Source organism: Pongo abelii, chromosome 18 (genome assembly GCF_028885655.2).
Source record: "Pongo abelii isolate AG06213 chromosome 18, NHGRI_mPonAbe1-v2.0_pri, whole genome shotgun sequence".
NCBI lineage: Eukaryota > Metazoa > Chordata > Mammalia > Primates > Hominidae > Pongo > Pongo abelii.
Window position 1 is genome coordinate 55,705,342 of NC_072003.2, and position 25,158 is coordinate 55,730,499.

Here is a 25,158-nt window from a genome sequence, read left to right on the forward strand (position 1 = left end):
CTGCCAGACCGAGCGCCAGTGGGCCAATTGCTGGTGGAATGGCTGCAATAGCTGGAGCTCCCATTGGTAAACCGGGTATAGGTTCCGCCTTCTCTTACTTTGGTGCTTCCCATTGGGTAGGGCCGGGAAACGCGGTAAAGGGGACATGCCGGGAATTGCAGTCCCCTCAGGAAAGTAGCGTCTTGATCTGTGTGGCGTGGCTCTGTACCTTAGGAGGAGATGAATGGGAAGCGGCCAGCGGAACCCGGCCCAGCCCGGGTGGGAAAAAAGAGAAAGAAGGAGGTGATGGCCGAGTTTTCGGACGCTGTTACGGAAGAAACCTTGAAAAAGCAGGTGGCTGAGGCCTGGAGCCGCAGGACACCGTTCAGTCACGGTAACCGGGTGCTCTCAGGGAGGGGCCGCCACGCAGAGGTCTGGGGACCTCTGAAAAAGCCCTGGGACTCGCGCCCAGCCCTGGGCAGCGAGGCCGCAAGGGAAGAGGCTCTTGGAGGACTTTGGCCACCTCCTACCCTCCTGCCTCGGCTGCTGCTCCCTCTCACTCCAAATTCGGTTTGAATTTAGAAACGTGAGAAGAGGGAGAAATGGAGGCCGGAGAGTTTTGGGAAGCAGAGGGTATGCAAGAGATCATTGCATTCTGGAGGCACAGATTACTGACTTAGAATCCTCTCCCCTGACTGGGCGTCGCCGGGCAATGAAATTAACCTTATTAAACTTCAGTTGCTTCCTAAGTAAAATGGGATAGTTCATAATATTTACCTCGGAAAGTCGGTGAATGGGAGCGGCACACTAATGCTTGCAGGCTTCAGTAAATGTTTCCCTGAGTAAGGCCCAATACACATCTGGACAAATACGGGAGTGGCTGATGTCATTTCTCCTGCAAGGGCATTGCTCAGGTGTCCCAGGAGAGTCTAGCCAGGGCATTTGTCGTGAGCTGCCAGCTTGGCTCCCTAGTGTACTCGTCTCTACGCGCCTGTAGTTTGACTCCATGATGTATGAAAATAAACGCGCGTTGACCAAGGAAAGGAGCCTACGTTGAACGATTCCAGCCTCAGCTTTAAATATCACCTTATGTGTTCAGAGCTCTGCTTCATGCGCCAGGCATCCCTTTCTAGAGTTTGCCGTAATTTTTCTTTGCGTTGTCAAGTGCTTTGAAGAGGTGAGTCCTGGGTAGGCTGGAAGCCTATAGAAAACGATAGCTTAGTGTTTAAGTACAGGCTCTGTACTCTCAGTTTCTTCATCTGTAGGATGGGGAGAGTGATAATGTCTCCCTCAGAGCTGTTAAAAAGACTGAATGAGATAATGGGCCTGGCACCTGGTAGGTGGTGCTGATGATGACAGGATGGTGATCTAGCCAGCCGGAAGCAGTGGGTAAATGTTGGGGTAGAAATCAAGGAATTAGAGGTGGTTACGCCTGAACTGAACTGATTTTTTTTTAAGTACAGTAAGTAGTAAATGCCTCTGGCAGTAACTTGGGAAAAGAAAAAGCAGGGAAACTGCCTACCAGTATTGCTACTCTCATTTAATGTGCTACCCAAAGTTTGAGGGAAATTAATTAAAAATCTAAAATACATTCAATTCAATATGTAATCATTGAAACACATAAAAGAGTAGGAACCTTGATTTAGTGACATCACCCATCACTCATCTCAAGGACTGGAGTTGTAAGCATGGTATCTTTAAAAAGTAGTATTTAATGGGTAAAGAAGAAAGGTCAGAGCTTATGATTTTTTCCCCATATCTTAGACTTTAAGTATTAGGTTCCCCAAAATTCATGACCATCCCCTTTTGTATTAGCTCTGCTATGTTACTTGGGTGTCAAAAATACAAAAGGAAAAAAGCCATAGATAATGTTTTCCTTCCAACAGAAGTCATTGTCATGGACATGGACCCTTTTCTTCACTGTGTGATCCCAAACTTCATCCAAAGCCAAGACTTCTTGGAAGGGCTTCAGAAGGAACTGATGAACTTGGACTTCCATGAGAAGTATAATGATTTATATAAGTTCCAGCAGGTATTTATTCCCCTGCCACATTAACTCTTCCAGCTTGGAAATTCACTGTCTATGAAATCATTCAATACCTTTAGACTTGAGGTTTTAGGGTGGGTTTGCCTTGAACGGTCCTTGTATTGACATTGTTAAGAGCATGCCTTCATTTAACCAAGCTTACTGGGTGTTAACTGTGTTAAGTGCTATAATTATATGGAAGCCTTAGACAGTGCCTTCCCTGTAAGACTTTAAAATCTAGTGTTCAAAGTGCAGGCTCTGTATTCTCAAAGACTTCTCAGTTTCTTCATCTGCAGGATGGAGAAAGTGATAATGTCTTCCCTAGGTACACAGATTTCTATGGGTGTCATGACTTTGCCTCCTCTTGGATGTCTAGTAAGTGTCTGACACTTAAGTCTAAAACTGAATTCTTGGTCTTCTCTAAATTTGCTCCACCTGCAGTTTTCCCCATCACAGTTAATAGCAACGTGATCTTTCCAGTTGTTCAGGCCAGAAGTAATAATAGGGGTGAACGTGATGGTGATAGAGATAGTGAAGAAACAAATTAAGCCGATGAGTAAGTATGTTATAAACAAAGGGGTTAAGTACATGTGGGTAAGTGGTATGATGATGAAGAGAGTTGTACGTTGGGAGACAATTACCATTTAAAATCTTGAGTTCAGGCCAGGTGTGGTGGCTCATGCCTATAATCCCAGAACTTTGGGAGGCCAAGGCGGGTAGATCACCTGAGGTCAGGAGTTTGAGACCAGCCTGGCCAACATGGTGAAAACCCGTCTCTACTAAAAATATAAACATTTTCTGGGTGTGGTGGCATGCACCTGTAATCCCAGCTACTTGGGAGGCTGAGGCAGGAGAATCACTTGAACCCGGGAGGTGGAGGTTGCAGTGAGCCAAGATCACATCATTGTACGCCAGCCTGGGCCACAAGAGCAAAATACCATCTCAAAATAAAGTTTTGAGTTCATGTTTTTTCAGGTGGCTTGCTATATTACAGTATGCTCTACATTGCAGTAGGGCAAAGCGTTAAATCTGTTCTTTTTTTTTTTTTTTTTTTTTTTGGTGGACAGTTTAATTGGGCAGAAAAGACTATCTCTTTTTTTTTTTTTTTTTTTTTTTTAAGGTTGGTTTTTCTACTCTGGAAGACACAGCCTAGTCTAGGTATAGAAATACAGGTCATTGGTTTCCCCAGTTTGGGGGTATATCTTTCAGTACATGGAGGATATCACTCTTAGAAATCCTTTGTAAACCTCAGGGACATCTGTGCTTCAAACTGGGGGGGAAAAAAAAGAAAGATGAAAAATATGAAGAATAATTTTTTTTTTTTGCATTTTCCCATTTTATTTTATCTGGGATGAGAGTAAATAACGAATTTCTCTCTCTTATTCTTTTACACTAGAGCTGATTGGTCAGATGGATGTATCCTGACCTTCCCCAGATCTTTCTGTCTTTGGACCTTATACACATGACTGAATTAACCAGGATAAATACATGAAAAATATGACTCTTAATAATTCAGAAAGCTGAAAACTAAACTGCTTTCCATGATAAGGTTGCACAGGTTAATTAAAAACCACAGTTACCTGCTGTTGTGATTATTGCACCCTTGGCCTCTTGTTGATTTGGGGCCATATGCATCTGATTACTAAAATTGAAACATCAGAATAATTTTTACTTAATGCAATTTGGAAGATTAAAAATACTGGAAGAGGGCCGGGTGCAGTGGCTCACGCCTCTAATCCCAGCACTTTGGGAGGCCGAGGCAGGCAGATCACGAGGTCAGGAGATGGAGACCATCCTGGCTAACACAGTGAAACCCTGTCTCTATTAAAAATACAAAAAATTAGCCAGGCGTGGTGGCACGTGCCTATAATCCCAGCTACTCGGAAGGCTGAGGCAGGAGAATCGCTTGAACCCAGGTGGCGGAGGTTGCAGTGAGCTGAGATCACGCCACTGTACTCCAGCCTGGGTGACAAAGTGAGACTCCACCTCAAAAAAAAAAAAAAACCTGGAAGATAAAAGGCAAAATAATAAAAAGAGCCTTGGGTGATTGAAAAAAAAGGAGCTGCCATTACTTTGGATCCACATGGAAGTTTGGTGATACTCTACTGTGAATAATTTTTACTGTTGATCCCTTTTGGACAGGAACTCTTCACCCTAAGACAGTAGATGTAAAACCTGGTTTTATTCTCCTGCGCCTTTAATCCTCATCCATGCCCTTTTCTTTGCTTGTGGTATGAATTGACTTGATAATTGGGTCTCTGACATCTTCCAACTCCCATAACTAACTCTGTCTTTAGGACTTGCCCAGTATTCTGTATTTTTTAAAGCAAGCATTATTGAGTGCATACTTTATGCCATGCTAAGCGCTTTATATTTATTCATTAAATCCTCAAAACAATCCCATTACTATACCTGTTTCACAGCTGAGGAAACTACATTAGTTTTTCTTTCTCTCTGGACCATCCCTTCAACATAACAAAAAGAAGAAAAAAAACTGTTCTTTTCACAAGAAAAAAACAAAGTTCTTGACCTAATTTTCCCTTCAGCTACCATCCCATTGCTGTGCTTCTCTTGACAGCAGAATTTGTTATAAGAGTTGTCTGCACTGTGTCCAATTCCTCTCCTGTCAGTCTCTGGTAAGCCCATTTTAATCAGGCTTTCGCTTGTACTACTGCACTGAAACTACACTTGTCAAGATCACCCATAACCTCCACATTACTAAATCCGATAATCAGTTTTCAGTTCTTCCTTGGCTCATCAGCAGCATTTGACCTACTATATCACTTCTTCCTCCTGGAGACTTTTTTTTTCACTTTACTTTCAAGTTACCATGCTCTCTTGGTTTCTCTTCTTCCTCAGTGGCTATTTTTTGTTAGCTTGCTTTGCTAGGTTTTCCTCTTCCACCTGACTTCTTAATGATAAGAGTATTCTGCATCCTAATGCTTGGCCTCCTTCCCTAGGTACACAGATTTCTATGGGTCTCATGGCTTTACCTCCTCTTGGATGTCTAATGAGTTTGTGACACTTACGTTCAAAACTAAACTTCTGGTCTTCTCCCTCTAAATCTGCTCTACCTGCAGTTTTCCCCATCACAGTTAATATCAGCTTGATCTTTCCAGGGGCTCAGGCCAAAAAGGAGGTCATCCTTGATTCCTCTCTCACCTTATATCCAGTCCATCATGAAACTCTGCTATCTCTGTATTTTGTACCTTCAAAATACAGGCGATCGCCACATGATATTTTCTGTCAGCAACAGATACAATAGTGGTCCCATAAAGTAACACCTATTTTTACTGTACCTTTTTTATATTTAGATATGTTTAGATACACAAATACTTCCTATTGTATTGCCTATAGTATTCAGTAGAGTAACAAGCCAGGTTTTTTGTAGCCTGGAAACAATAGGCTATACCATATAGCCTAGGTATATAGTAAGTTCTACCATCTAGATTTACGTAAATGCACTCGATGATGTTGGAACAACAATGAAATCACCTAACAATAAATTTCTCAGATTGTAAATGACATACCACTGTATATCCAGAGAAGCCCACTTCTTACTACTTCCACTGCCAAAGGCCAACACCTGGTTCAAGCTATCTGTGTCTCCCCGGGATTATTCTATTAGTATATCAACCATTTTCCCTTCTACTGTCACCTGCTTAGACAGTCACTGAAGTCATTCTTTTAAAACGTAAATAGACCCAAGATAATTAAAAATATGTAAAAATATGTTCACATAAAAACTTGTACACAAGTGTTCATAGCAGCTTTATAATTGCCAAAAAGTGGAAACAATTTAATGAATAAACAAAATGTGGTATACCCATAGAATGGAATTCAACTCAGCCATTAAAAGGAATGACGTACTGATGCTACCACAACATGGATGAACCTTGAAAACATTAGGCTAAGTGAAAGAAGTCAGATGCAAAAGGCTGCGTACTATATGATTCCATTTATGTGTAATGTCCAGAATAGGCAAGTGGTTGCCAGGAGCTGGGGGGAGGAGAGAAGAGGGAATGACTACCAAAATTGGCACAAGGGTTTCTTTTTGGAGTGTTAAAAAGTTCTGAAATTAGGAAGTGCTGATGATCGCCCAACATTGTGAATATACTAAAATCCAATGAATTATACACTTTCAAGAAATTGAAATGATGTGGATAATTGTGTTATGTGGATATTATCTTAAAAAATGTTATTTCTCAAAAACTCCAATGACTTTTTTTTCTTTTTTTTTTTGCTTCAGAAATCTCATTTCTTTAAGTCAAAGCCAAAGTACTTAAAATGGCTTTAAGTCCCCTATTACTTTTTTTTTTTTAGACGGAGTTTTGCTCTTGTTGCCCAGGCTGGAGTGCAATGGTGAGATCTCGGCTCACTGCAACCTCCGCCTCCAGGTTAAAATGATTCTCGTGCCTCAGCCTCCCGAGTAGCTGGGATTACAGGCATGCGCCACCACGCCCAGCTAATTTTTGTATTTTTAGTAGAGACGGGGTTTTCCATGTTGGTCAGGCTGGTCCTGAACTCCTGACCTCATGATCCGCCCGCCTTGGCCTCCCAAAGTTCTGGGATTACAGGCATGAGCCACCGTGCCCAGCCCCACTATTACCTTTTTGGCCTCATTTCCTACTGCCCTCCCTCTCCCTCTCTGCTCTTGCAATAGCTGGAATAGGCCAGGCATGCTTCATGCTCAGGACCTTGAATGCTTTGTGCCTTGATAGTCCCTTGCCACACTTCCCAGCCTCCTTCAAGTTTTTGTTTCACCTCCCTAAAGTCTACCTTGGCCAACCTGTTTATAATTGCAAACCACTCCCCAGGCTCAGCACTCCCCATTCTTCTTTCCCTGGGTTTCTTTTTTTTCCCTTATGCACTTCTCACTATCTTTATACTAATCTGCTTTTTGTGTCTGTTGTCTATCTCCCTCAACAGGCATGGAAACTAGACTATAACGACTTAAGTTTTTGTTTAATGAATAAAGCACAGAGGATAATAACTTGCCAAGTCACAGACCCATCCAATGGAGGGGCCCTGTATTAAACCTAAGCAGCCTGGCTTCAGAGTCTGGGCTCTTAATGACAATGCTAGGACCAGAACACTCACTAAACTGCTCTCCTTTGTGTGTCTCTTATATGAAGGAAATCACTTTTTTTCCTCTCTTTTCATGATCAAGTCTGATGATTTGAAGAAGAGAAGAGAGCCTCACATCTCTGCTTTAAGGTAAACAAGTAATCATATTTGTTGGGAGCTAATATGTGCCAGGCAGAGTAGTAAGTGCTTTAAATGTTACGACATTGTGTATGTCATATAATTCTTGTTGACATTGTTAACCCACTTTGTAGAGGAGGAAAGAGACCGAGAAACTGAGTTTGCATAGCTTAAAATTAAGGGAGCTAGCATACAAACCTAAGTCTGTCTGATTCCAAGGCCCAAGTTCTCAGTGATAAAATGCTCAACCTTGTTAGTAATCAAGGAAACAGAAGTTAACACTGGAGATACCATTTTTCACACGTTAGGTTGGTAAATATTAAAAACCCTAGTGTTGACAGATATAGATAGATACCTTTATACACTGCTGCAGTCTTTCTTAGAAGATGGTTTTGAAAGATGTATCAGAACCCTTAAAAGTATGCATATCTTTTTGTACAACAGTTTCACTTATAAGAATTTATCCTGAGGGCCAGGCGTGGTGGCTCACGCCTGTAATCCCAGCACTTTGGGAGGCCGAGGCGGGTGGATCACCTGAGGTCGGGAGTTCAAGACCAGCCTGACCAACATGGAGAACTCCTGTCTCTACTAAAAATACAAAATTAGCTGGGCGTGGTGGCACATGCCTGTAATCCCAGCTACTCGGGAGGCTGAGGCAGGAGAATCACTTGAACCTGTGAGGCGGAGGTTGGGGTGAGCTGAGATCGAGCCATTTGCACTCCAGCCTGGGCAACAACAGCGAGACTCCATCTCAAAAAAAAAAAAAAAGAGATTATCCTGAGAAAATAAGGATATGCTCAAAGATTCCATACAAGATTATTTATTGTAGTATTGTTTATAAATCTGAAAAATTATATACAAATTTGATCGCCCATGGAGATTTAAACATAATAGTACAAAACATAAAGTGGAAACTGTACAACCATTAAATATGATATATATGAGTTTTGACACATGAATGTGGTAGTTATCTATGTTCTCAATTTTAAGAAACTTTTAACATTTTAACACCTCTGGGATCTAGTGTCTCACACAATCACTTTTGTGTCCTACTTTAATTGACAGCATTTTTTCCTTAGTGATATATAAAATAATGATACTTAACACATTTTTGTCAAGAGAAAAAAAATAATACACACAATTTGATGCTTTGTTGTTTTTTCTGACCAATGGATTCACATCACGTGATCTTATTTTAAAAAGAGATACACACACCTACATTTGGATGTCTGTGTGTACAAAGTAAAAGATTTGGGAAAATGGAGTATTTAACTCTTGCTAGTAGGAATACAGATTTTTTTTTAATAGTTTTTTACTTACATGGGATTTTTTTCCTAGTTTCTATAATGAATAGATGTTGCTTTGTAATAGCTGTTTTTCACCTGTATGGTATAAATTATTTATTCTCATTATATTTTTTCTCTGCAATACTTCCATGTATTATAGGCAGCTTACACAATTTCTTCTAAATCCTGAAGTATTGCTTGTGTGTTAATTGTAATGCATTATGTTTCATATTTACTTAGACTTTTTTCCCCCTAAAGAAAGATTATCATGCATTAAGGCATTATCTCCTTAGTTCACAACACCCCTCTGCTAAGCATTTCATGTGGGACTGAGTTACATTCCACACCGAAGGCTTACAGCCAGATGGTGAGATGGTGAGCAAGCTGCAACTCCGTAATCATTACAGAGAGCTGATCTTTTTATTTCCCACTTGGGTTCTGTGAGTTCCTTCATGAATACAATTAACAAATGCTAACAATGACAAAATAAGCCTGTCCTTGTGACACTTTCATAGAATGAATAGAAGAGCTTTTTCTAGAATTTGTGAAAGCTAATGTTACCAGTAAAGGATTTAAAACTATTAGTTGCTTAGAGTATCAAGACTTTGAAGAAATATTTATCACTCATATTATCTGAAACCTGGCTCAGCAGTTTGCTATCCTGACCCATTTTATATAATTTGCAACTCTGCCTTTAAAAGTTACGTGGCACCTCTGGGTGGACTGACTGAGCGCAATTATTTTATGGAATGTTCTTTAAGCTTGTTCACAGCTAATAATGGAATTTTTTGGTTTGGGTAGTATATAATATAAAAAGGTATTTGGTAATGAAATCTTAAAGATCAACCTGGAGATTTGATACTTAGTTATAAACAGGACAGTTCTATTTTATGGGAATTTCAGTAGTGTGCATTTGGAGTAGGATGATCCAAAAAAATATTAAGTATCATTGTAAGCGTAATTTGAACTAATGTAAATCTTTTTAAAATGTTTTTAATTCCTCAAGGTTAGTAATAATTCATAATTTCAAAGTTGATTGGCTGAGTGAGTTATAAATTGTGTTAAGAGATTTCTACATGGAGAGCCAGTTTAGCTGGTAAATGGAAACGTTCACCATCTTCTATTGGTATCCTGTTAGCATCAGAACTTCTATGAAGGATTTCACTCATTATTATGAATTTAATTCAACACTCATCATTATGCATTTAATTCAACAGTCATCATTATTGCCATTTAAAGTTGTTTTAATCTTCTAAAACAGTGCCACCCAAGTGTTCATTAAATGGCGGTACCAGTGTTAGTTCTTGTGATTTATAATAAATGTATATTTGGTCTTGGTCTCTATTCCTGGCATAGACCTCTCTGACCTCCTGCAAGGGAAGAGAGGCTGGAGGTTGAGTTAATCACCAATAGCCAATCACTTAATCAATGATTCCTTCGTAATGAAGCCTCCATCGAAAACCCTAACCAAAGGAGTTCAGGATTGCTGAACTCCCATGGAAGTGCTGGGAGGGTGGTGTACCTGGGGAGGACATGATGTGGAAGCTCCACACCCCTTCCCCATACCTCACCCTATACATCCCTTCCGTCTGGCTGTTTCTCAGTTCTGTCCTTTTATAATAAACTGGTAATCTAGTAAACAAACTTCTTCTGAGTTCCGTGAGCTATTCTAGCAAATTATCAAACCCAAGGAGGCAGTAGTGTGAACCTCCAGTTTATAACTGTTTGGTTAGAAGCATATGGGTCACAACTTGTAATCAGTATCTGAAGTGGGGTTGGGGGAGGGGGCACACTGGGGGCAGTCTCATGGGACTAAGCCCTAACCTTTATTAATGCCTGGTAGGTAGTGTCAGAATTGAATTGAATTTTAAGACACTCAGCTGGTGTCAGAGAATTGGTCAGTGTGGGGGGATAAGCCCACACATTTGGCATTGGAAGTGAAGTAAAGTGTGTAAAGAAAAACAGTTGAGGCCAGGTGCTGTGGCTCATGCCTGTAATCCCAGCACTGGAGGCTGAGGTGGGTGGATCACTTGAGGTCAGGAGTTAGAGACCAGCCTGGCCAACATGGCAAAACCCCATCTCTACTAAAAATATAAAAATTAGCCAGGCGTGCTGGTGCATGCCTGTAGTCCCAGCTACTCGGGAAGCTGAGGCAGGAGAATCACTTGAACCCAGGAGGCATAGGTTGCAATGAGCCGAGATCACACCGCTGTACCCCAACCTGGGCAACAGAGCAAGACTCTATCTCAAAAAAAAAAAAAAAAGGAAGAAAAGAAAAGACAAACAGTTGAGTTTTCCATTTTAGTGCTGAAAAACTTGTCTGAAAATCAGTAACTTGGACTAGAACACTGGTGTGATGAGTTGTTATGACAAAGGCCAAACTGCTGCCATGATAGGGCATACTTAAAATTTAGGAGAAAGAAAATACTGAGAAAACATGACCCATTAGAACAAAAAATAACAAAAATAATGTAGATAGAGACTTACATTTATTTTTCTGGTAACATTAGACTTAAGCTATGCAAATTTGAACTGAGAAACATTTCTCAGAATGTCTCAAATGAGATATGAGAATGGATCTCTTGAATGCAATGTGATCTCCAGGAAAGAAAAGTTGTGGCCTAGATCCAAATAGTTGTGGCCTAGATCCCACACTGTGGCATAACAAGTTATCTTTTGTTTACATTTCTAGGAAAATTCTGTTTGAAGATTTCCGGTCCTGGCTTTCTGATATTTCTAAAATTGACCTGGAATCAACCATTGACATGTCCTGTGCTAAATATGAATTCACCGGTAAGGAAGATAAAGGCCTGGTGTCTATAAGATTTAAAGGCTTTAACTCAACATTAATGGAGAGATGGTATCTGTGTACCAAAACACTCGACTGAATGTGCCTGCAAAGCATCCGGATCTTCCTGATAAAGACCCCCAGTTCATAGACAGAAATACCCACCTTATTGGAAGGCATAAGCAGTGATTCTTTCAGAATACGATGAAAGCTACTGACCATATTTTCAGCAAAATCCCCGTAACATACATACACACCAACTGTATATACAATATCAAGAAATTCAGAGTGATATATAAACTCTATTCTTAGACTTCCTAAGGAACAACCATCTCCTTCAATGCCATTCTCCCTTCTCTTTTTTATTTTGAAGGCAATAAGTGAATGCATTCTTAAAGGAAAAAAAATCAAACAATATTGCAGGTATATGATGTAAACCAAGATAGCCTTCTTCACCTTCTCCCTGCTCCCTCTTCTCTTCAGAGGTACCCATTGTCACCAGTTTGGGGTGCATCCTTCCATTTCTCTTTCTGAGCATATAAATGGTTTTTTTTGGATACAAGCTTGGTTTTTCACCCAGAAGGAAAAGGTTTTTTCTTTTTTAAATTTTACTAAATAATCCTTTGAGTGTACTCTCATACACTGTTCTGGAAGTATAGATGGCTCACAACTTTTAGAGGATGACTTGGTGATACATAGGAAAAACCATATCGCATATCCTCATTTACCGCCATGTCATTTCTTTTTTGGGTTTTTTTTTTTTTTTTTTTTTTTTTGGTTTGTTGGTTCGTTTTGAGACAGAGTCTCCCTCTGTCGCCCAGGCTGGAATGCAGTGGCGCGATCTCGGCCCACTGCATCCTCCACCTCCCAAGTTAAAGTGATTCTCCTGCCTCAGCCTCCTGAGTAGCTGGGATTACAGGCATATGCCACAACGCCTGGCTAATTTTTGTATTTTTAGTAGAGATGGAGTTTCACCAGTTGGCTAGGCTGGTCTCGAACTCCTGACCTCAAATGATCCACCTGCCTTTGCCTCCTAAAATAGTGGGATTACAGGTGTGAGCCACCATACCAGTATCATTTTTTTTTTTTTTTTTTTTTTACTTTGAAGTAATTTCAAACTTGGAGAAAAGTGGCAAGCATAGTACAAATAATTTATTTTTTCCTATTTTACTTGAGATTAAGTTGTTGGCATGATGTTCTATGACCCCTGGATACTTCAGTAATTTCTACAAGGACATTCTCCTACATGATAATCATAAACTATCAGAATCAGAAAATTTACGTTGATGCCTTATTCCACATCAATGGATTATCTAATCCTCAGGCTCCATTCAGGCTTCATTATTTGGTCCTTCATTATTTGGTCCTAGCAAAAGGACCCAGTCCAGGATTGCATGTTGCATTTAGTTATAATATTGTCTCTTCAGCCTCCCTCAATCTAGAACAGCCCCTCCATCTTTCCTGGACTTTCATGATCTTTATGCTTTTGAAGATGTACAGATGAGTTATTTTGGAAAACTTCCTTCAGTTTGGGATTGTCTGATGTTTTCTCATGATTAGATTCAGGCCATATATTTTTGGCAGGATTACAGAAATTAATACTGTGTTCTTTTCACTGTATCAGGTGGTGCATGGTTTCAATGTGTCACATTATTAGTGATATTAACTTGGATCACTTGATTAATGTGGTGGCTGACATCAGGTTTTTCCACTGTTCTTTTTCCCTATCAGTATGTATTTTGTGGGGAGATACTTTAAGATTATGTAAATATCCCATTTCTCATCAAAGTTTGATTTGCTTATTTCAGCATTCTCTGATGTTTCTTGCTAAATTATTACCATGAAGGTTGCCAGATGGTGATTTTATAACACAATCATTTCTCTACATTTATTGTCATTCCACTCTAGAGAAGACCTTTCTCCCGATTTATTTATTCATTCATTTGTTTATATTGGTATGGATTTATGGATTGCTGTTTGTGTAATGAGCTGTTATCAGTTACTATCATTATATTGATGCTCATACTGTCCCTGATTTATCAAGGAGAACCCCGTCAAACTGACTTCTGCGTCCTTTTGCTATGTCCCCATCATTCTTTTTTTTTTCTTACTTTCTGCAAAACAAGATTTTCCAAACTTATCTTTGTATTTTCCATGCCAGCGTCCTAGAATGACCTGGAGTTGACCATTCTTCCAAAGAATCCTGGTTCCTTTTAGTGAAGAAAGATACTTAAGAATCAAGATCTGGACTCTTAAGTGTCTTTGCTATTAGGGTGTCACTGCTCCCAGACCCTTTCAGTTTGAAGAGGTGGTGAATACACATGTGGATGCACACACATACATTTACATTTGGAATGTGTTTCTTTTTTTTTTTTTTAAGACTGTCTCTCACTCTGTTGCCCAGGCTGGAATACAGTGACGTGATCTTGGCTCACTGCAACCTCTGCCTCCTGGGTTCAAGCGATTCCCCTACCTCAGCCTCCTGAGTAGCTGGGATTACAGGCGTGCACCACCATGCCCTGCTAATTTTTGTATTTTTAGTAGAGATGGGGTTTTGCCATGTTGGCCAGGCTGGTCTCCAACCCCTAACCTCAGATGATCTGCCTGCCTTGGCCTCCCAAAGTGCTGGGATTACAGGCGTGAGCCACCGTGCTCGGACTGTATTTGTATATATAGATATATAAAACTATAGATATAGGAAACTGCATTCCCATTGATTCCTCGAGTTCCACTTGAACACCACAGGGTTCATTCTAGATTTCTGCATTTCCATATTTGTAACTCCCTTCTTGAACAGTGAGAAACCTGGTTCCCATTATCTTCAATGTATTTATTTATTTATTGAAACAATCCCTCCATGTGTAATTGTTGCGGTTCACCATAGCCTTCCCTCCCTCTCAGCCTGCACAGATGCCCATCTTGCTAGCCCCACAACATGACTTTTAGAAGTTTCCCTCAAGAAATTAATGAGAACAAGTGCAAAAGATCCTTGTACAATAATGTTCATTAAATTAGTCTTTATTAGTAGCCAAGAAATAGAAACAACTTAATTAACAAATAGAAAAATCTATTAAGGGGGGAAGGAGGTAAGTTCATAATCCATATAGTAGAATAACTACAGCCATTAAAAGTGATACCAAGTGTGTATATTGATAGGGAAAGATACTTGCCATGTAATTTAAAAAGCAGGCCACAAATAGCCACTGTTGGATGCTATTTTTCTTTAAAGTAAATACATATATGTAGAAAAAATACTGGAAGATTATATGTAAAAATATTGTTAGTGATTATATCTGGATCTATCTAATTATGTGCTCTTTATTTGTAGAGTTTTCTATATTGACTTATTTGTTTACTTATAAAAGAGGAGAAATTGTCATTTTAAAGCTGGAGGACATTTAAAGCTGGAGCTGACATTACAATTGAATGTCAAATGGACTGATATTAAATGCAGAGTCAGGTGTCAGCTGGTCACTATCTGCAGGGATCTAAGGTGTCCATTAAACTATTGCAGATGCCCTGCTGTGCCATGATGATGAGCTGGAAGGACGCCGGATCGCCTTCATCCTGTACCTGGTTCCTCCCTGGGACAGGAGCCTGGGTGGTACCCTGGACCTGTACAGCATTGATGGTAAGATAAGTGCATGCACTTCACCACCAATGGCCACTTCTGAGTTAAAGCTGAGTTGATTCAGTATCATGTTTTTATATACAATGTCTGTACTCCTCAAAGGAAGTGGAAGCTATTTATTATAGTAACTACCTCAAGAGGAATAAATGCCAGCCCTGACAACCACCTCTTTAAGTTGGACTTAAAAATGACTCCAGAGATCAATTAGAATCCATTTAAGATGAGAAATAGTCAGACCGAGCTTCTGAATACTGACTGTGGAAGGGTGGAGTGCATATAAGGCTGCCTGTGGCTATGAATCTGCCAGGACCAGTCCATTTGACAGAAAGTCTAGGTTTTTTTGAATGTCTAGCACCAGAAGTTGACCCCAGGAAACTTTGAGAACTTATTCCAGCCGTTCTCAATAATAGATGGATGGTCTAGTAAGAACAGATGCCATGTAGTCAGACTCGCAAGTATGAGTGAAACAGATGGAAAGGGTGGTATTTCAGGGTCTGAAGGGCACATCTAGATGCCCTCAGAAGTTTGGAAATTGTCAAGAGTAAAATGAGGCAGGCTGGAAGTGGTTAATGATAATTTACGGATGTGTTCTTTCCTGATGCAGAACACTTTCAGCCGAAGCAGATTGTCAAGTCTCTTATCCCTTCGTGGAACAAACTGGTTTTCTTTGAAGTATCTCCTGTGTCCTTTCACCAGGTAAAGATTGTAAGCCACATATAGACTACCAAGGATTATGTTTTTTAATCACCCATTATCCAAACATGACAGCTTCCTGTTAGACTTGTTATCTAATGTTTTAATGCTTAGCATGGAGGACCCTGAAATTAATGTGCATTGGTGGTAATCCCCCTATTCTTCATGTTGATGTGCTACTGGGCTTCTCCTTTCAGGTGTCTGAAGTCCTGTCTGAAGAAAAGTCACGTTTGTCTATAAGTGGCTGGTTTCATGGTCCATCGTTGACTAGGCCTCCCAACTACTTTGAACCCCCCATACCTCGGAGCCCTCACATCCCACAAGATGTAAGAAGAATTGCTGATATCCTTATCTTAGGAGCTATAGCATATCATTTGTTTCTCCAATTTTAAAATTAATGAAACTGGACCTTGAGCTTGCCCCTTTCCACTTTTCTTTTTTTTCTTCCTTTTTTTTTGAGACAGTCTTGCTCCGTCACCCAGGCTGGAGTGCAGTAGTGCGATCTTGGCTCACTACAACCTCCACCTGTTGGGGTTCAAGCGATTCTCCTGCCTCAACCTCCTGAGTAGCTGGGATTACAGGTGCCCACCACCATGCCTGGCTAATTTTCATATTTTTAGTAGAGAAAGGGTTTCACCATGTTGGCCAGGCTGATCTCGAACTCCTGACCTCAAATGATCCACCCACCTTGGCCTCCCAAAGTGCTGGGATTACAGGTGTGAGCCACTGCACCCGGCCTCCACTTTTCTTAAGTAAACTTTTGATAGTGTCTTTCTCAAGCAGAGTTTTCCAGTACTTTAATAAGAGAAACTTATAAAGTGAGGATTTGCATGTGTTTTATTAGTGTGAAATGATGTAAGAGCAAAAGCAATAGGAATTAACTCATATTTTGCATCTGCTGCCTCTTCGTAAGCATGAGATTTTGTATGATTGGATCAACCCTACTTATCTGGACATGGATTACCAAGTTCAAATTCAAGAAGAGTTTGAAGAAAGTTCTGAAATTCTCCTGAAGGAGTTTCTTAAGGTAAGCTTAGCATATGTTGTTCTGAATATTTTGTTTGGCATGCAGTTTTGCTTCCTGAATGGGTGAATAGGCATCACTGGGAAGTTTTTGTTTTGTTCCTGATTAGAATGTTTATGTCATTCCCTTCTTCAAATGAAATACAGAAATGATGATAACAGTAACATTAGTATCAGCGGTATGCTTAGTGGGTTAAGAATCCTTTGGATATTCCCCAGTTCTCTAGCGTCTTAAACACACACACACACAGAAGCTTCCACCCTGAGGAGTTGTGTGTAGTTACCTTTCTATTCATCTAACAAATATGGTGCTTATTACTTTTAAAAATAGATTACTAATAGATCAATATCTGTTGATGAACGTTTGACAGTGATGAGGTAGCTTGTTATAGTGGAAAGAGATTAGAAATCAGAAGACTGGCTGGGCACAGTGGCTCATGCCTGTGATCTCAGCACTTTGGGAGGCCGAGGTGGGCAGATAACCTGAGGTCAGGAGTTCAAGACCAGCCTGGCCAACATTGTGAAACCCCATCTCTACTAAAAAAAAATACAAAAATTAGCTGGGCATGGTGGCATGCACCTGTAATTCCAGCTACTCGGGAGGCTGAGATAGGAGAATCACTTGAACCTGGGATGCAGAGGTTGCAGTGAGCTGAGATTGCACCATTGCACTCCAGCCTGGGTGACGGAGTGAGACTCCGTCTCAAAAAAAAAAAAAAAAGAAGAAAAGAAATCAGAAGACTTATTCTCATGCCCTGGCTCTGTGGTTTTACTAACCTGGGCAGATCACTAAATCACTCTGGGTATTTATTTTGTCTTCAGTTAAACTGGGATTCATACCTGCCTTGTCTTCCTCATAGAGCTGTTGTGAGGGCCAATAAGATAACTTTTGCTGGCATGGCACTTTACAGTTGACTGTGGATCCCATGGAGCCATGGTCCTAAGAGCTATTCCTCCATGAAGAAAGGTTGAGAGACTCTACATCCTGTCTCTCTCTAGGAATTTTATAGCTGACATTAGCATATTAAGGTTTTGAGAAGTATTATAGTAAATAAACTGAATACGCTATTCAATTCAGTTTACCTAAACCATGCTACGGGATCTTTCCTTTTTCATGCATTTATAACTGATAGGACTGCTTGGGAAACTGCATTAAACAAATAAATGGAAAGCCTCTTGTGGAGAATATTTTAATGAATTAACCAGCTTCTTGTGTCATACCTAACTTTTTGAATTTAGAATGGTTATTAAATTAGGGGCCCAGAGAATCGGAATTGTTATACAGAGATTGTCACGGTAATGAACTTGACTGTAATGCAGTTTAATTTTTTATCCTCAAAACATCTTGTGAGTTGTATTATGGTCTGTATTATGATCCTCATTTTATAAATGCAGCAGTTTGGGAGGTTGAGCAGATTGACGTAAGGTATATAACTACTTAAGAGAATGAGCCACAATGGCACTCAGGTCTCTTGGCTAAAGCAAGCCAATGATGTATCCAGTCTTCATCCTGGCTTTACCACAGCAGGAGTAGGGGATCTTGTATGAAAGGAGTGAGAGTTGGCCAGGCGCGGTGGCTGACGCCTGTACTCTCAACCCTTTGGGAATCCAAGGCGGACAGATCACCTGAGGGTCGGGAATTCGAGACCAGCCAACATGGAGAAACCCCATCTCTACTAAAAAAAAAATTAGCCAGGCATGGTGGTGCATGCCTATAATCCCAGCTACTTGGGAGGCTGAGGCAGGAGAATCGCTTGAACCCAGGAGGTGGAGGTTGTGATGGGCCGAGATCACGCCATTGCACTGCAGCCTGGGCAACAAGAGTGAAACTCCGTCTCAAAAAAAAAGGAATGAGAGTCAACTGCACCTTTTAGGAATCAGCCAGATTGATGTTTGGCAGAGCTGCTGTACCTGCCAAACCAGTGTGGGGTAATAGGGAGATCTGCTGACTGCTTCTTTATTTGCTCATTTTCTAGCCTGAGAAATTCATGAAAGTCTGTGAGGCCTTGGAGCATGGAGATGTGGAATGGAGCAGCCGAGGTCCACCTAACAAAAGGTAGAACCCGTCATCTGAGATATTTGCTTCTACATTCAGCACCTATAACATTTTTTTATAACTAGTAAAATGACAAAAAGCCTAAAGGAAAAATAGACTGAGGTGATGACAGGCAATTCATGAAAGAAAATCAAATAACCAACAGGAAAAAATATACAATCATGCACCAATGCTCACACCCAATAATAGGACATTTGCCCTAATGATGTTTTGTTCTCAGGGACATCCAGTAGCAGGATGTCCTAACAAAATCCTAACAAAATCTCACTATTGTAATAACTTGTGCTTTAGTAAGCTGTGCCAAGATTTAGGAAAAGAGGTACAAAGCTAATGATCAGCTTTTATTCTATGAGTCATTTTACATCTGTGGCTTTGATGAACAACTTGACATTGCTGTTTTTCAGGTTTTATGAGAAAGCTGAGGAGAGTAAGCTTCCTGAGATATTGAAGGAGTGCATGAAGTTATTTCACTCTGAGGCACTATTCTTACTGCTCTCCAACTTCACCGGCCTGAAGCTTCATTTCTTGGCCCCTTCGGAAGAAGATGAGATGAATGATAAAAAAGAGGCAGAAGCCGCTGATATCACTGAAGAAGGGACTAGCCATAGTCCTCCTGAGCCAGAGAATAATCAGACAGCCATCAGCAACAACAGCCAACAGAGCAATGAGCAGACAGACCCAGAGCCAGAGGAAAATGAGACAAAGAAAGGTAAGCTGTTTTTAGGATTTGTCCTTACTTACCATTAACCATTCACCATTCATACATGTATTCATTCAACAAACATTTATTGAGCATCTACTGTGCCCTAAGCCCTATTTCAGGAACTGAAGAACAAAACAGACAAGGTCTCTGGTCTTTGGGAGCTTACATTCTAGTAGAAGAAGACAGAGATTAAATGTACACACGAACAACAAGAAAACGCCAAGTAATGATAAGTGCTGTGCAAAACATTGTAATAGGGTTATATGACAAGAAATGACTGAGTAGGCCAGGTGCGGTGGCTTACACCTATAATCGCAGCACTTTGGGAGGCTGAGGCAGGCAGATCACCTGAGGCCAGGAGTTCGAGACCAGCCTGACCAACATGGTGAAACCCCGTCTCTACTAAAAATACAAAAAAAAAAAAAAAAATTTGCCAGGCATGGTGGTGAACGCCTGTAATCCAAGCTACTTGGGAGGCTGAGGCAGAAGAATCACTTGAACCGGGGAAGAGGAGGTTGCAGTGAGTCGAGATTGCACCATTGCACTCCAGCCTGGGCAACAGAGCGAGACTACATCTCAAAGGAAAAAAAAAAAAAGAAAAAGAAATGACTGAGTAGCCTCTTAGCTACTTAGCGAATAGGTGATCTAGAAAAGTCTCTCTGAGGAGTGCCATTTAAGCTTAGATCTGAATATAACAGCCTAAGAACATTGCTTGAATTTGGATAAACAAGTAGAAGGAAATTATTACAAGTAGAAGTTTAATCATCTGCCAACAAGATGGAGAAGAGAAAAATACAAGAAATTTAAGAGGTAATACTCCTGTGAAAATATTGGCACCATTAACCAAGTAGCGACAAATTCAGCTTAGATGTTTCAGCACTTATTACTATGTCAGTGAGAACATCTGTCACCCAGTTTACCATTCCCTGCTTCCACTCAAATTTCTTGAGAACCCTGTGCAGTTAGGAGAGCAAAGACAAGGGGTGGATACTTGTGGAAACAAAATCAGTGGTTTGAGATGCCAACTGAAAGCAACGTAACTCATTCTGTGGCCTTCCAAAACCGACTGAACAGTCACTTTGGCCACTGCAGATATTTAGTAAAACCAGACCCAGGTGGCTTTTTCTGTGCTATCTTAATACACAGGGTAGCCTTTCTTTGAAAGATTAGTTTTCCGTGTTAATTGATAGGGGCATTTATGCCCAGACCCTAAGAGGAACCAGAATCAGTGTCCATGGAGTCTCAGTCTCAAAGGGATTTTTTAAAAAACTTATCCACTTCTGTTTGTTTGTTTGTTTGTTTTGAGACACGGTCTTGCACTGTCACCCAGGCTGGAGTGCAGTGGTGCAATCACAGCTCACTGCAGCCTTGACCTCCTAGGCTCAAGCGATCCTCCTGCCTTAGTATCCCAAGTAGCTGGGATCACAGGCATGTGCCACCACACCCAGCTAATTTTCTTGATTTTTTTTTTTGTAAGGATAGGATCTTGCCATGTTGCTCAGGTTGGTCTCAAACCCCTAGGCTCAAGTAATCCTCCCACCTTGTCCTCCCAAAGTGCAGTGATTACAAGCGTGAGCCATCACATCTGGCCAAAACTTGTCCAGTTCTATTCCTTTTTTGGTTTCATTTTTACGGGAACCTGCAACTTGGGATAAAATCTATATGGGCAGCCAAAAGATGCTTTGTTCCATTGTTGAGCACCTACTGTATACAAGGGGCCCTGGATGAAAGCAGAGTAGGGAATACAAAAGTGAATGAGAAGAGTCACTGTTTACAAAGTTTACCATCTTGAAGAAAAGCTATAAAGCTTGGCAAAAGCTATCAAATTGCTGGGCATATGATAGCAGTGCTAAACATTGGCATAGCTAGGGCACATCTAGTGAGATAACATTACAGACCTGATAACTTTAAGATGATTTTAAAAAATAAAAATACGTTAATTTCAGAATGTTTAGAAAACAAGAAAAAGGAAAATAATCATCTACAAGTGGCCATATTAGCATTTGGAATATATCCTTCCACTTTTTTTGCTATGTAGACATATATATGTATACACATATGGGAGGTATATTTTTACACATGTATTTTTAATGAGATTATACCATATATATTGTTCTGTATTTTTTCCACTTAATATTTCATAAACCTCTTTCTGATCCTTTTACATCCTTTATAACAATAGAACAGGTTTGCACACCCTCCTCACTTAGGAAACCTTCCACCAAAGCAGTTTTGCTTTTTTTGTTTTGTTTTGGTTTGGTTTGGTTTGGTTTGGTTTGGTTTGGTTTCGAGACAGTCTTGCTCTGTTGCCAGGCTGGAGTGCAGTGGCATGATCTCGGCTCACTGCTACCTCCGCCTTCCGGGTTCAAGCGATTCTCCTGCCTCAGCCTCCTGAGTAGCTGGGACTACAGGCGCATGCCACCACGCCCAGCTAATGTTTTGTATTTTCAGTAGAGATGGGGTTTCACCGTGTTAGCCAGGATGGTCTCCATCTCCTGACCTCATGATCCGCCCACCCTGGCCTCCCAAAGTGCTGGGATTACAGGAGTGAGCCACCGCGCCTGGCCACCAAAGCAGTTTTACATGTTTTACGTTGCATTTCTAGAAGCTTTTATTTCAAGAATGTATGCCACAATTAAGTTTTGAAAAACACTGTTCTCTAGTATAATTTTTAATGCTTGCAATCTATTGGATCAGATGACCTTAACCAGTCCTGTGTTGAGAATTTAGATTTTTTCCAGTTCTTCACTGTCATAATAAAGACGCATCCATTGTGTCTTCAGAATGCTTCTCAGAAGTACAGGTGATACATCAAAGACTGCTCAAAATTTTAAGGCAGTTGCCAAATTGCCTCCCCAAAACTTGTGTCAGTCTGCACTCCCACCAGCATTGTACATGATGATGTTTTCATTCTTCCTAGCAAACTGTTATATTTTCTTTTCCAACTTGCTTATTCTTTAGGTGAAAATGGCATTCGCCTATCATTGACTAATGGTGCATGGTTGTATATTTTTCCCTATTGGTTACCTGATTTTTTTTCATGAGTTGCCTGTCATTACCTCAGTGTGTTTTTCCTTTGGGCTTTTTGTCATTTTATCAGTTAATTAAAAAAAGTTACATATAGGAGTATTAACCCTCTTTTTTTTTTGAGGCGGATTCTCGCTCTGTCACCCAGGCTGGAGTACAGTGGTGTGATCTCAGCTCACTGCAACCTCTGCCTCCCAGGTTCAAGCGATTCTCATGCTTCAGCCTCCTAAATAGCTGGGATTACAGGCACACGCCACCATGCCCAGCTAATATTTTCATATTTTTAGTAGAAACGGGGTTTTGTCATATTGGCCAGGCTGGTCTTGAACTCCTGACCTCAGGTGATCTGCCTGCCTCAGAGGAGTATTAACCTTCTGTTTAACAGATTGTAATAGTTCATTTTTAAATTTTGTTCAGCATGGTTTAAATTTTATAAAATATTTTAGTAATCAGGTCTATCTTTGCCTTTCCTGGTTTCTACTTTAGGTAATAACATGCCGAAAAATCTCTAAGGTTAGATAAAATAATATTCATGTTTTATTTTTTATTTTTTTGCAACCTCTTTTCCATCTGAAATTTATTATTATAGAGAGAAATCAAAATTCAACTTTTTGTTTTTTGTTTTTTGTTTTTTTGAGATGGGAGTTTCTACTCTTGTTGCCCAGGCTGGAGTGCAATGGCACAATCTCGGCTCACCACAACCTCTGCCACCCAGGTTCAAGCAACTCTCCTGCCTTAGCCTCCCGGGTAGCTGGTATTACAGGCATGCACTACCACGCCTGGCTAATTTTGTATTTGTAGTAGAGATGGGGTTTCTCCATGTTGGTCAGGCTGGTGTCAAACTCCCGACCTCAGGTGATCTGTCCACCTCAGCCTCCCAAAGTGCTGGGATTACAGGCATGAGCCACTGTGCCCGGCCCAAAATTCAACTTTTGTATCCCAAAATAGAGCTGGTAATTCCTGACAATCTTTTATAAGGCTGGATTGGTAGAACAGCACTTCAATCAAAGGTTTGTGAGAATGGTTTCCCTGTGTTGCTGTATCATTCCTAATTAGCATTCCCTTGCAATCTAACAGTTCTATCAAGGTTATTTTTTAAAGTTTCTCATCTTTTTTTTTTTCCTTAGAATCAAGTGTTCCCACATGCCAAGGGGAACTGAGGCGTTGGAAGACCGGTCACTACACTTTAATTCATGACCACAGCAAGGCTGAATTTGCCCTAGACTTAATTCTCTACTGTGGCTGTGAAGGTAAGAGGGAGGAAAGCAAGCGGTGGATTATTCCCCATAGGAGGGGCAGTCTCTTCTGAGGGACCCTTTCCAGCTGAACCAATTCATAAGTAATTTGCCTAGTTCAGAATCTCACATCATGGGATCTCAAAGTCGAAGGGATTTTAGGGGTGATGAATTCCAGTCTCCCAGCTCAAAATAGGATTTATATCTGTGACTAGGGAATGGGGAGATGGACCACACCATAATTTTCCCCTAAGTGTGCTCCCAGAGCTATAGATTTTATGTAATTGCCCTTCTGGGAATATTTAGCATTTAATTCTCTCTTAATTTTCTTATTCAAAGTTTATTGAAATAAGTCTGCATTTCAGGTCAGCTGTCTCAGGAAATTAGGCATTTAGGGGAAGGCAATCCATGATTAAACTAGATGATAAGTTCAAGCTCATAAGTCATAGAACCAGTTACTGCTGAACTCCCAGATCCCCTTCTGTTAAGCAGCATGGGATCAGTGATTTAAGTAGATGGTGCAACTCTTTCAATAGGAGCTTTCTGAATGCTATTTGTTTTTCTCTTGTAAGGCTGGGAGCCAGAATATGGCGGTTTTACTTCTTACATTGCCAAAGGTGAAGATGAAGAGGTAAGTTTCTTCTGATAGCAAACTATCCTTTTTAGTTATTGAGAATGCTTTCATTTTTCAGAGACCCAATTTTTATGACCTTCTACCAGTGTCTTTAGCTAATAAATCTCTGCCAGGCAGTGGTTCTAATTTCTAGTAGAAAATACTCAGGATGGAATAAAGATGCTAAAGGATACTCAGTAAGCATTTATTTTACCCTCCTGAGAAATTCCAAATTAAGAGCCATGTGGTGCATTCCCACAAATCTTACAATGTAGTAAGAAATACATGTAATAGGTAAGTACCTTTCTAGGTATATGCTGGAATAGGGCTTGTTGGAAATGGCTTGACAGCCACCCCTAGTAAATGTTCATTCAGAGGACCCCTCTATCCCCAGATTAAGTGCTTGATATGGAAACCATCTGTTCCATGGTTAATCGTCCAAGATTTGAGAATAAGTTCTGTGTTCTGATGTGTCACTGTATTTGTCTTTTTCAGCTGCTAACAGTGAATCCAGAAAGCAATTCTTTGGCATTGGTCTACAGAGATAGAGAGACTCTGAAATTTGTCAAGCACATTAACCACCGAAGCCTGGAACAAAAGAAAACCTTCCCAAACAGAACAGGTTTCTGGGACTTTTCATTCATCTATTATGAGTGACAGCACTGGGCAAAGCTGAACAAAAACATGACCCTTCGTAATTACTGGGAAGTCTGGAAGAGCTAAGCGTGGAGTCAAGGAGAACTACATGGTAGCTTGCCTGACAGTGTTCTTAAAACTGGTTGTCTTTTCCTAGGACTCATAATGATTGTACTCAACCGAGACCTTGAGCTTGGAGCTATGTACTTATCTCTTGATTAAAAAAAAAAAAAAAAAAAAAAAGTTGGCTTTTTTTT

The 25,158-nt window shown here is 40.4% G+C and overlaps 1 protein-coding gene across 1 annotated transcript; it reads left to right on the forward strand.

The window, feature by feature from the left end:
- The first annotated feature begins 132 nt into the window (after positions 1–132).
- On the forward strand, positions 133–25,144 carry OGFOD1 (2-oxoglutarate and iron dependent oxygenase domain containing 1). Its single transcript, NM_001135522.1, is given in 13 exon segments — positions 133–373; positions 1,866–2,011; positions 7,176–7,222; positions 11,189–11,289; positions 14,799–14,915; positions 15,520–15,611; positions 15,806–15,934; positions 16,522–16,635; positions 18,608–18,687; positions 19,092–19,396; positions 23,545–23,667; positions 24,225–24,283; positions 24,761–25,144. Coding segments are annotated over 13 exon segments (1,629 nt in total). The 5' UTR covers positions 133–219; the 3' UTR covers positions 24,923–25,144.
- Positions 25,145–25,158: the final 14 nt, after the last annotated feature.